Source organism: Solanum lycopersicum, chromosome 6 (assembly GCF_036512215.1).
Source record: "Solanum lycopersicum chromosome 6, SLM_r2.1".
NCBI lineage: Eukaryota > Viridiplantae > Streptophyta > Magnoliopsida > Solanales > Solanaceae > Solanum > Solanum lycopersicum.
In genome coordinates, this window is record NC_090805.1 from 1,669,737 (window position 1) to 1,682,566 (window position 12,830).

At 32.9% G+C, this 12,830-nt stretch overlaps 2 protein-coding genes across 2 annotated transcripts; one reads left to right on the plus strand and one right to left on the minus strand.

Annotated features, from left to right (window-relative positions):
* The first annotated feature begins 4,272 nt into the window (after positions 1–4,272).
* LOC101252187 (uncharacterized) lies at positions 4,273–5,111 on the plus strand. The gene has a single exon (XM_004240393.5). The coding sequence runs from the start codon at positions 4,387–4,389 to the stop codon at positions 4,870–4,872; it is 486 nt and encodes a 161-aa protein (XP_004240441.1). The 5' UTR covers positions 4,273–4,386; the 3' UTR covers positions 4,873–5,111.
* A 2,299-nt stretch (positions 5,112–7,410) lies between these two features.
* Positions 7,411–12,830, minus strand: LOC101252492 (FRIGIDA-like protein 3). The gene is made up of 4 exons (XM_004240394.5): positions 12,637–12,830; positions 8,847–9,905; positions 8,415–8,590; positions 7,411–7,975 (listed from the first exon to the last, which is right to left on the minus strand). The coding sequence occupies exons 2-4, from the start codon at positions 9,892–9,894 to the stop codon at positions 7,559–7,561; spliced, it is 1,641 nt and encodes a 546-aa protein (XP_004240442.1). The 5' UTR covers positions 9,895–9,905; positions 12,637–12,830; the 3' UTR covers positions 7,411–7,558.

The following is a 12,830-nucleotide window of genomic DNA, read 5'->3' on the forward strand; positions in this document are numbered from 1 at the left end:
CCATATATATAATTTAATTAACAGTAGCTCGCTATAAATTAATTTTGTAAAAGTAATATATACACAATTAACTGATACACCATAAACTTTGTTAACAATACATATGATACTATATTTACACAATTATTACAAAAAATGATACAAAATAATTAACTTAAAATGTTTAGTATTTCAATAAACCACGACGTCTGATACAATATTATCTTCAGAGACATAATATCCATAGAGTTATTAAGTATATATGATACACATTTTATCATCAAAAATAAATTTGTGTATCTTTAACAATTAATACTAAATAATGTAATTAATATATTTAATATCGTTCAACAGGCTGCAACATATAAAACTCTATATATATTTAGTATCGATTACAAGTATGTGTCTGATAACAAAAATTTATTATTAGATTCATTATATTTTTACCGTTTTATGTAAATGAGACTACACAAATTATCAATATAATCACACTTGATATAATACGATAAAAATTGATATATTTAGTATCACTACAAATTTCGTATCCGTAACATTCATATGAATTTAGAATCACATCAAATGAAAAAGTACAAATCTTATTATCAATTAGCAAATCATATTCCAGAATGTCTTAACAAGATCAAATATTCATTTTTTAAATCTTCACAAATTGCGTTTCAGAATTTTCTTAAACCAAGCTTTGTGTTTTTTTTTCGAAGAACAATGTGAAGGTTTGACAATTAGAAATTCACTAACGTCATCAATCATTTAGAGGTTTATGCAGATTTTACGCTAATTTTGTTAAATGTCCGCTTGAATCATAGGATAAATTTTATATTCTTTTTTACACTGTAACTGATAACAACAAATTAAATATTAAAGAATCTGTACGCTCTAATTTAAGTATCATTCATAATATTAAGTATCCGAATTCATATAAAAAGGAAAATTTTGATAAATTATTAAAGAATAAGGATAGAAAGTAATTTGTTTCCTAGACTATGCGATTTGTCTAATTTTTACGACTTTTAATGATCCAGATTCATGTAAGAAGCCCAACTTTAAACTTCATTCAAGTGGGCCTCAATGGAGGAAAAACTTTCTTACTATGTGGTGAGATTTGTTTCAAGAAAGAAGGTAAGCAATTTTCAAGTTTTCGTAATACATGAATCTATCTTTTGAATAGGAAATTTTCGCAAACATAATAGGCATAATAAAATTTTATATCTGTTATTTTGATAATACGCTCTATAGCTAGTTTCGTCTGCTACGGACAGTGGCGTTTTCCTAGGCGAAAAATTATATTATATATATATAGTTAAAATAATTTTTAGGTATGTATAATAGAAGTTGAACTCCCTTCTACTACTTCATCTATCTATTTTTCCCCCCATATTTTGAACTCCATTATTAAAAATTCTGACTCTACATTCGCTTTGTATATCTCTGTCTATGAATATACAAATAGGATAAATACATGCAAATTCTGTATTTATATATTTAGGATTTTTCAGAATCATATTTGTATATTTCACTTTTCGATATACAAACAGGATAACTTATTGTGATTTTTTCATAAATCACAAACAAATAGCTAGAAAAGCATATACAAAATTTTGGATATAGATAATCAAAAATCGAATTTTATAAATTTTGAATTTATACAAATCAACACAAGAAGGAAAAATTATATAAAATAACAAACTATTAATTCAAATTAAATGTTATAACCACAGTTTCATTTAATTCTAATCCGTAGCAGACACTTGCTATTCACCTCTCTCCCTAGAATTCTCGCTCGCCACTCTCTGCTGCCTCTCTCACTTTTATACAAACACAAATGTATAAATTGCGCTTGTGTTCGCATAAAGCGAGAAAAAACTTTATATACATATATAAATACATATATTTTCATCCTATACACTCATAATTATACAAATACAGATCTTCCCGTACCCGTTTTCTTTTGTCTTTCTCTTTTTCCCGCTTTATACAAACACAATTTATACAAATTACAATATATCATTTGTGTTTTATAAAGACCGAGAGATTTTTGATAGAAAAATATTTTATTTCGATTCAACTGTATACAAATTTAAATTCTATATAAATAGATATACAAAACAATCATTGTCACATATACATAGTAGTTACATATATGCAACAATCTAACCAATATACATATATAATTGCTCTGCTTTTATACAAACGAATGTCTACATGTGATCTATACAAATCTGATGTTTCATAGTAAATATAAAATTTGCTATGAAACATAGTTATGCAAACTATAACAATAACATACAAATATAATTTTGGGTAAATCACATAAATATGCTATATTGTAAAAATATTTATCATCTATGTCAACATATTTTTTTAACTAAACATAACAATTTTTTAGAATTAAGAAAATTGAACAACGCCTCTTTTCTCAACCCTTTTTCTTTTTCTTATTTTCATTGTTCTGCTTCTTCGTCTCTTTCTGTCTTCTTACTCCTATTCTTCTTTTTCCTTTTTTTTATTCTTCTACTTCTTCGTCTTTTTTTTTTTGCGTCTTTTATCTTCTTTTTTTTATTTTTCTTCTTCTTCTTTGGGCTTTTTATCTAAAAAAATCATCGTCAATTAGTTTTTGCCAATATGTCACCATTTTTATCCAAAAATAAGATAAAAAGAGGAATAAAAAGACCATAAATTTGTACAAAAATCACGTTTTTACGCAGAAATTTCAGACCTCTAAAATTATAGAAATAAAAGTTCACCATTAATGGTCATTATAAAACTTTAAATTTTACGGATTTGTGATTAATTTGGATGGATAGTTCTTAAAAATAATTAAAAATGTCGTTTGAAGTTTATATCTCAATTTTAAGAGGTTTTGATTAAGTTTATAATTGATTTTGGAAAAAAATTAGATTGAAACTCAAAAAAAAGTGAAGTTTGTGGAACTATATCGCAATTGTATTAAAGTTATATTACAAACTTCACTTTTTTTTTTATAGTGGTATCAACCAAAATAATTTAAGAAAACATTTGTAATACATTTATAACATAGGCATAATACAAATTGCAAACATCACTCATGTTCTTAGAGATAAAAATCAAAATAATTTATTAGATACTTATAATACATAATTTATTCATGAATAATACAAGTTTAATTCAGTCTGTAAATTATTGTTTTGTCTTTCGTTAGTTACATTTTTCATTGTTAATTTTGTATTTTAATTCAACTTTAATATTGTGTAATACACTTTTATCGCAAATTTAATTCATGTTGTAGTTTACCATTTGTTACTATTAAATTACTTGTTTAATTCATTATTGATATGAACTTAATTCACTCTATAAATCATTGGGTGGTGTTTTAGTAACATTTTTTTATCCATGCATAATTCTCTCTTCTAATTCAACTTTAATATTTGTGTAATGCATTTTTAATACAAACTAATTCATTTTCAGTTTATTGATTGATTTGTTATGATTGAATACTTGTTTAATTCATTATTGATGTAAGTTTTATTGAGTTTGCAAATCACATAGTGCTCTTCATTTGCTTCATTTTGAATTCATGTTTAATTCGCTTCTAATTCAACTTTAAAATGAGTGTAATACATTTTTAGTTTAAATTTAATTCATTTGACCGTTTATTATGTCTCTCATTTCTTACGATTAGATAACTTGATTAATTAATTATTAATAGAAATTTAATGTAGTTTACGAATTAGAGAGTATATTTAAAATAAATAATTATTTTTTTAAAAAAAAATTCACTCAACATAAATTATGGATAATAAGACCCCAACACGAAGACTTGCAAAAATGTCAAACCTCATGATAAAGAATAAAATCTTTTTTAACATCTTGTTTTAGAAGTTGATTGATTTACTATAAAAATTCGAATAATTTTTTGTCTTCTAATTAAGTATTAACGCATGTCTAGTATTATGTATGAATGTTATGAAATTTTTTATCATATCACTACACAATTTATGTTAAAATGCTACAGATAATTCATTTATATTATATAAAAATTATAAATAGTGAGAAAAAAATATTAAATATATATTAAAAATAGTTATAACTAACTTGTATGACATATGTAAGTTTTAAGAAAAATTATAAACTGAAGCTTGCATTATAAATTAGTGTTGTATAAAAATTTAAACATGTATTAAAGTTATTTTAAATAATAATTACTAAAAATTGTCAAAAATAATAATAAATTAAAAATATATTTAAAAACAATAATTATTAAATAAAAGACTTTCACTCGTATAATTTTCATTATAATTTTTATGTTTTGCTAAATTTAAAATTAAAAAGTTACTACTAAAATATGTACAAACTTTATAAACCAAAAAGTTTTTACTAACAATCCCCAATTCCCAAATTTTTCTTCAAAAAATGGCGATCGCTTATCTACGGAGATTTGCTTCACGAATCGCTCGAAACACTTCTCTATCATCCTCCTTCGGATCCTCAATCGCTCGATCTTCCGCTTCATCGTCGTCGCCGTCGGCTTCCGCCAAGGTCGCCGATCGGATTGTCAAGCTATCAGCTGTCGATCCAGACGGTAACAAACGCGATGTTGTCGGACTCTCGGGTCAAACACTGCTCAAAGCACTAACGAATCAGGGGTTAATTGACCCAGATTCTCATCGGCTTGAAGATATCGATGCTTGTTCAGCTGAATGTGAGGTACACATTGCTCAGGAATGGCTCGAGAAGCTTCCACCAGCTTCGTATGATGAAAAGTATGTTTTGAAGAGGAATTCTAGAGCTAGGGTTTTGAACAAGCACTCTAGGCTTGGATGTCAGGTGGTTCTTTCCCAGGAACTTCAAGGTATGGTTGTGGCACTTCCTGAACCCAAGCCTTGGGATATCCCGTAAGGTGAAATGAAAATTTGTTGAGGTTTTTGAATTGGAATTTTAGTGTTTTGTGATAATAATAATAATAATATATGGAAACTTTTGGTACTTGATGATGTTTCTTTTTTAATTACTCAGTATGTTTAAGCCATTGGAATGTTCCCAATTCGAAGTAAGTGGCAATATGATGTCGAAACTGTTTGAAGTTCACAACTTTGTTTGTTTTAATTTTGAAATGAATGATTTCCCATTTCATGTTATATCCTTGTAAGAATGTTTGCTATACTTATCTGACAATTATTGGGTATATGGTAGCCTTTTGAATTACACAATTCATATACAATTGTTTCCTTAGGTAGAGATATTCGGCATACTAGCTAGCTTTAGCTTCATACAAGCTCGGACATAGACATCTTGGATTACATGTTTAATTATTGCAGCAACGGTTCATCTTTTCGCTTCCAACACTGCTTGGCTCCTCTCATGCCAGACCTAATATATGCACGCAGATAGTGTCATTCAATATTAGAATAGATGTGCACTGTTTGTCTTGTACAGTTGTACTATACTTCCATCCATGTTTTCCAGCTTAGAAGCTTACACCAGATATCTGCACCTATGAGACACTTGAAGAGTTAAGTGGTCCAGTGTTTCATCAGTTCCTTTACGCAGATGACAGATAGGATCCACATTTACTCTTCGTTTAATCAGCCTATATTTAGTATATAGCTTTACATTAGCTACTAGATACACCATAAATCCATTTAGGAGGGGCAGGATTCCTACAGATTAGTTTTCTCCAACTTACTCTTGGCAATGACCCCATGAGTTTTAGGAACATTATCCTTGCTGAAAATACCTTGCCTTCAGTTCTGCAGGGTTATTCGAACCAGTAGCTTCCATGTAGGTTGCAGTTTCCAACACCTTCTTGATTATCCAGGAAGCTTGGTTAGCAACAGTGCCACACACTGGTCCATCACTCCATCTTTTATCTAATGTAGGTGAACCTATCTAATCCACAGTTTGTCTTCCTTATTGCATAGTTCCAGCAAAATTTGCACACCGCAGACTTTTTCATTGAGTAGATTTAATCCACCTGCACTCATAGGCAAACATAGTATCCCAGGCAATCAATGTTTTTTTTGGGAACTTCTACATTACCTGGACAAAGGAAGGTTCTATAGATCCTTACTATTTGCTCCACGATTTCCTTAGGCAGAAGAAAGATTTGAGACCAATAGGTTCGAATAAAGAAGAGTATACTTTTTAGCAACTGCACTCTGCCAGCAATTCAAACGCTATTTTGTTAAGTAGGAATATGTCGTATGCCATATGAGACAAATATGTTGACTTGCAAATATATTTATCCTTGATTTGGAGAGTAGAGGTTCTAAAACAAAATCTTGCGGAGGACTGTATATGGGGTTACTTGAGAAAATCAAAAATACTGTTTCAACATTAATTTTTTGGGAGGTCAGGACGTAGGGGTGATACAGTCTCAGATAGAGTGCTTCTACAGTGGGTCTTTAGAAATGTGACTAGTGTTCCTTTTGGGAAGGTCGCAAATTATGTAGGTTACAGAGCCAATAAATGACCCATATAGTGCTCCTACTGAGCCAATGAGTGACCCAACTGGTCCAGACCATGGCCGTTCCAATGCTCAAGACCAATTTATCGTGAGAAACTCATGCGATCAACTGATAATCTACTGAATTGACTATCAGAAATAGTTAGGTGCACCTTTCACCATTTCTTACATACTTGTCTTTTTTCAGGTTATGATCATTCACTTCAGCTTTTGATATTTGTTTCTAATTTCTTAATTTAAGTGCAGGTGAAGTTCTTCTGACTAGTTAGGTCTGTATTATCTCTACTAAGTGTCTGCTTTTCATTTAGTCATATCACATGTCGCAACTAGATTATAAACTGGGGTTAGCTTATCAAAAGAAAAAACGATTTATACATCTAGAATCTTGGCTCCACAAACAATGGGAGTCTATAGACCAAAAAGTCGTGTAAGGCGAACTTAGGCTGAATAAAATTAAGGCTGAAGCAGAAAATTCGATCTCAGGGGCAAATACTTCAAGGTTCCACTTTCAGATGAATCTATATGAAACCTAGTGTGGCCAAGCGATCTAATCGGTTTGTTGATGTGGTTCCATGGCAAGAAAATACACTCAAAATATGTTCATTTTCAAACACAAGTCTCATCAGTGAAAATAAATTAAATGGATTCAAGTAAAATTTTCAAGAACTTCATCCTCACTTATCTTTTCTAAATATTTGAACATCAAAACTCAATGAACCATGAATCGACTGATTCACTCCTCTATCCTTCTCAAATTAAATACCAAACTTTAAAACCCCACTGCATTTAGACCGTACCCTTAAAATTTAAACAATAATTCTCAAATACTAGCATTTCCTCATAAACTCCTTTTCCTAAAGCAAGAGAGGAAAAAGATTCCCAGAAGTGGGGAAAAAGATGCAAGGATCTACAAAGAAACATCGAAGCTTCATATGAGGAAAAACCAAAATGAAAAGAAGGATGAAGAAATATTAACATGAAAGGCAGTGTGCATATATTAAAACATCACAGTATTAGCTTTTACATCAGAATAGAAGTTAACTAGGCTCTACTATCAGTACTAGTTAAGCAGAAGGGTTAACACTAACAGCTAAAAGGATCTTCAGCAAAGTCTAGCAATTAGTGCAGGTAAGTTGCCTGATAGTGATAACCATTTCCAAAGAAGTTGCCATGTCCGGGAGGGAAGTTGTAGGCAGTACCAAGGAATGGCGGAACGTGGGTGTCAGCTGGTCCAGGGTAAGCATATGGTCGGTCATATATGTACTGTGGATACCTATCAGTCATTCTACTAGCATAGAAGTTCTTCTCAGAGGCAACACTAGTGGCTCGAGCTCCATTTCCTACACAATTGGCACGAGGTCTCTTGGGTTGAGGTTTGGCAACTTCAGTTGCTCTTTTCTTGTCTGCCTTTTCTTTCTCCAGCTGGTGAATCCGGTTCTGGAGAGGATCCACGGGGTATTGCGCCTTAAGTTTATGTTCTTCGATGCACTTTATCACAGCCTTCAGTGCAGTCAGCTGCTTCTCGTTGACATCATTCTGAAACAAAGACGAAATACTTGATTGGTGGCACATAAAAAGTTGCTTTAGAAAAGAAAATTCTCATTTAGGTGACGCAATAATTAGCAAAAGAGCATCGACTGCATAAGCAGCACTTGTTCTCCCAACCCAAGTGAACTAGAGAGGAAACCGATTCTTGGACACGGACCATGATATTACAGTGAGAACTTGTGCAAAGCAATATGGACAAAAGAAAAAAGCAGTCCAGTGCACAAAGCATACATGTTAGCAGGTCCTGGGAAGGACCGCACTCCAAGGGGTAAGATGAAGACAGCTACACTAATGCAGTGCAAGCATTAGTGGCTGCTTCCACAGCTCAAACCCTATAGGTCACACGGATACCCTTGCTCCAAGGCTCACCTTACTCATTCAGACAAAATAGTGAATTTCAAAATATGCCAAGGCACAGAGTACAAACCTGTGCAGTAGTAGGTGGTGCATTTCCAGATTTGACAGGTGAAGATACTCTGTTTGCTTCATTCAAGTAAGATTTTAGTAGTGAAACAGGTGAAAACTTGTCAGTCAGCTCAAACGCAAAAGCTAGATTAACAGCATCTATATGCCTCCCGTTATTAACCAACACGTCAATAACACCTGTAGAAATGCAAAAGTAGAAACCATACGAATGTTAAGAAATCGGAAGCATATGAGCCGTCTTGACCTCCTAGACCGATATCAATAGATGATGGGGAATACTGTTCCACTTATGTAAAGCTATATTCTTGAAAATATGAACAGGGAGAGGAACATAGTTATGAATTTAAATTCTGTCAAGAGACATGCATTCCATCGAAAATATAAGCATATAAAAATCTCTAGCCATGTACTCTAAGTATTTCCAAAAACTAACCTGGCATTCTCTCAGACAATCCAAGGGAACGACAGAGATCTGCTGTTTGGCGACGACGTGAAACCATGGGTATCAGCTTGTACAGGTCTTCCTGGTTAAAGTTGGAGTTAATACCGAAAGTAGCAAGAAGCTGTAAGAATGCATGAGCCTCCAAAGAATTCCCATTATTTGCATCAATGTCAAGCTCATCTAACTTTGGTTTCCACTCCTCAGCAATAGCTTTTGCCCGTTCCTTAACACTTGCTGATATTAAACTTGAAACAGAATCCAATTCCAGTGTTGTTAATAAAATGCTAAGGCATTCCATTAGCATAATACAAGTTCGGCGAAGACCTAAAAGATTTGCATCTTTTTTAGCATCTGAAATTGACACTTCTGAGGGGTAAAAACCCTTGAGTGAGTCCAGCACCAAACAGGCAGGATGAACAGCAGTTCTCAAAGCAGATGGAATTTCCTCCCTTACAGCAGCCAGGTTCTTGCGGTTGTCAGATATAAATTTGTGGAGGCCTTCCGAGTCCATATATTGGCATAATTTGACTAAATCTGGATAACCTCTGACTTCCACAACACCGTTCTTGAAAGGCTTCATATAATCCTCTGTATTCTCAAGTGGTATGTAATCAAGAGGCTTTGCATCAAACATAGACGACTCACCTTGCACCTCAGAAGTAGCACCAGCAGGTTCCATGAAATTAGACTTCATATGCTTCTCCATAGCAATAGTAATGGCAGAAACGGCAGCATCTCTTTTCTCTTGGAGGCTCTCAAGTGAAGCTTTCTCACTAGAGATAACAGCAGCTTGCCGATTCTCCAATATCTTTTTAGATTGAACTATTTTCGTTTCAAACTCTTTCTCTTGGTCTTCCAATTCGGTGAAGCGCCTCTTCAAGGACTTCTCAAGCCCATGAAAGTGCTCTTCGAGTTGCTTCCACTTCAGGTTTAGTGTAACAGCACGATGACTTTCCAGCTCAGCAAATGCTTTCTGCAGCTGCTGTATCTTAGAGGTTGTGGAGTCCATCAGTGTTGCAACTGATTGTGTATCTTCCATGGTAAAAATTCCTAAAAGCATTGAGAGATGAAACACAAGAAATAACAGCAAGTTCTCAATATTGTTAACTAAAAGAACTCCAATTTCTTTATTTTTAATTTGAAAACATTTACATTACGGAGTCTAATATCTAGACAAATTATTGAAAGAGATCACTATACAAACCCATAGCTGCCTATAAAAAGTCAAAAGATAAATCTAACTAAGATTTGAGGTTAACACAATTTTAATGTTCTAATATATCGGAACCATCCCTCCTTATCCTATCTCTTTTCGGATTTTAGTATTTCAGAGTTGGTCACAGATGCTCCTTAACTGAACTCCACTTTTTCATCAAGACCAATGGATGATAAAGTATCTACTATCTACTACACTTCTTCAACAGCATTACTGTTAGAAATAAGGCAAGATCCAACACTCCAACAGGAATACACCTCATAATACACGCAGAGAGAGAAAAGGAAAGAAAATATCCAAAATAGCCTTCTGATAAAGTACATACTACTCTCTAATTCTCATGAATAACCTTTTCAACAGCATCATTGTTAGAAATAAGGTAAGATTTGCTTATAACCAACACATCAACAGGAACACACCTCATAATACATGCAGATAGAGAAAAGGAAAGAAAATATCCATAACAGCCTAAAGTACCTACTACTCTTCAATTCTCATGAATAACCTTGCATGACGACGACAAGTTCAAAATACGCTCTTAATGTGCCAAATCAAGTTCACTCATGAAAACTAAACCAAGAAACTCAGAATTTAAGATTTGTAAATAAAATCATCAATCGATCAATCAACTTAACCTGAAATCCAAAACTAGTTAGCATCGACCACATGAATTCTCTAGTTCCTCTTGTGAGGCAATATTAGGTATTTCCCTTAACTATAAGTAAGCTAAAACTCATGTTTATCTTAAACTAAGATGCAAGTCTTCAACCAAACAACAACAACAATAACAACAATATCATACCCATTGTAATCCCAAAAGTGGGATATGGGTAGGGTAGGATGTACACAAACCTTACGTTAATACCTACCTTTGGGGAACATGCAAGTCTTCAACAGACAGAAAAAAAGAAACCTAGCAAACACTACACCTAAAAATAAATATAACCAAAGAAAAAACACTTCAATACTAACAAAGAAAAAGATTATAAAAAAGCAAAATGCAAGAAGTCAACATAAATTATTTAACAACAGGACCAAAACACAATATCGCACTCTAATAGCTCCTGCACCTAAGTAACCGCCCAAAAAAAAAATACTCTGATAGCCAACAAAAGACTAAATTTGAAAAATAATAACGAATCAAATGAACACGTAAGAAGTTACTTCCTCCGTTCACTTTTACTTTTCCACTTTGGATTTTGCACATCCGTTAGACCTAAAGAAACATATTAATACCCTATTAATTGATGGTTAGTATTAGGTCTTACAAACTGGTTTAGGAAAGAAGTAACTAATACTGAGGCTAAAACATGAAAGAAAAATAATCCTCTTACCTTGAAAAGTTAAAACTGACAAGTAAAACACAAAAATCCAGTTTTGTAATAGTGAACAAGTAAAAGAGAAAGTAGGGAACGATAACACTGGCGAACGGAGCAAAAACTAATACTTCGTCCCACATGCAAGTCTTCAACCAAAACAAAAGATTAACAAACAAGGAAAACACAAAAGTCTAGTTTTGTAAAAGTAAACGAGAAACTAGGGAGTGTAACACAGGAAAACGGAGCTAAAACTCAAATTTTATCCCACAATAACATGCAAGTCTTCAACCAAAACAAAAGATAAACAAACGAGGAAAACACAAAAATCCCGTTTTGTAATCGTGGATGAGTAGTAGGGGGCGTTAACACTGGTGAACGGAGCTAAAACCCATCCCACAATAACATGCAAGTCTTCAACCAAAACAAAAGATAAACAAGCAAGGAAAACACCAAAATTTAGTTTTGTAAACAAGTAACCGAGAAACTAGGGAGTGTAACACTGGAAAATGGAGCTAAAACTCAAATTTTATCCCACAATAACATGCAAGTCTTCAACCAAAACAAAAGATTAACAAACAAGGAAAACACAAAAATCCCGTTTTGTAATCGTGGATGAGTAGTAGGGGGCGTTAACACTGGTGAACGGAGCTAAAACCCATCCCACAATAACATGCAAGTCTTCAACCAAAACAAAAGAAAAACAAACAAGGAAAACACAAAAATCTAGTTTTGTAATCGCGGACAAGTAAAAGTGAAAGCAGGGAGTGTAACACTGGAGAACGGAGCTAAACTCATAGTTTATCCCACATTAACATGCAAATCTTCAACCAAAACAAAATGTTAACAAACAAAGAAAACACAGAAGTTAAAAATTTCAAAAAATAAAATTATTACAAAAAAAAATAAAATTAACATGAAGCACAATGAAAATTACTAAATCACACAGAGCTAACAATAGCCTTACACACCAGTAAGATATCTCACTCTAATATCTCCACGACCCAAGTAAACGGCAAACATAGATATTCAGATCGCAAACAGAATTAAGCTAACAAACAACAAAACTTCAAAATTAACATGTAAAAAGCTACTACACTAGCTAATTGAGCTCCAAATTTCACAAATTTTGTAAATTACAGCAAAAAAGGGGGTAAATGTGTTAACGAGCAAATACTTGATCTGAAGCTACTGAGTGACCTAAAAAAAGAACGCAAATGAAAATAGATGTTGAGATGTAAGAGCTTACGAGATCGGAGGCGGAAAATGAAGTGTCGGCGGCGAATTTCGCCGGAGAAATTAGGCCATTTTCTGGTGGCGAGGGTTTTATGGTTTGAAGAGAGAAGGAACAAAAGAGGAAAGTAAGTGATAGAATGTTGACTGCTATTTTACGACAGCTTCTGACACACACATTGCAGCAGCCTTTTTTTCCTATTACCATCA

Excerpts from the sequence above, each read along its gene's own strand:
- LOC101252187 (XM_004240393.5), top strand. The coding sequence starts at position 4,387 with ATGGCGATCGCTTATCTACGGAGATTTGCTTCACGAATCGCTCGAAAC.
- LOC101252492 (XM_004240394.5), bottom strand. The coding sequence starts at position 9,894 with ATGGAAGATACACAATCAGTTGCAACACTGATGGACTCCACAACCTCT. Across the intron at positions 8,591-8,846 it reads ATTGTCTGAGAGAATGCCAG|GTGTTATTGACGTGTTGGTT; the intron begins GTTAGTTTTTGG and ends GCATTTCTACAG. Across the intron at positions 7,976-8,414 it reads CACCACCTACTACTGCACAG|AATGATGTCAACGAGAAGCA; the intron begins GTTTGTACTCTG and ends TCTTTGTTTCAG.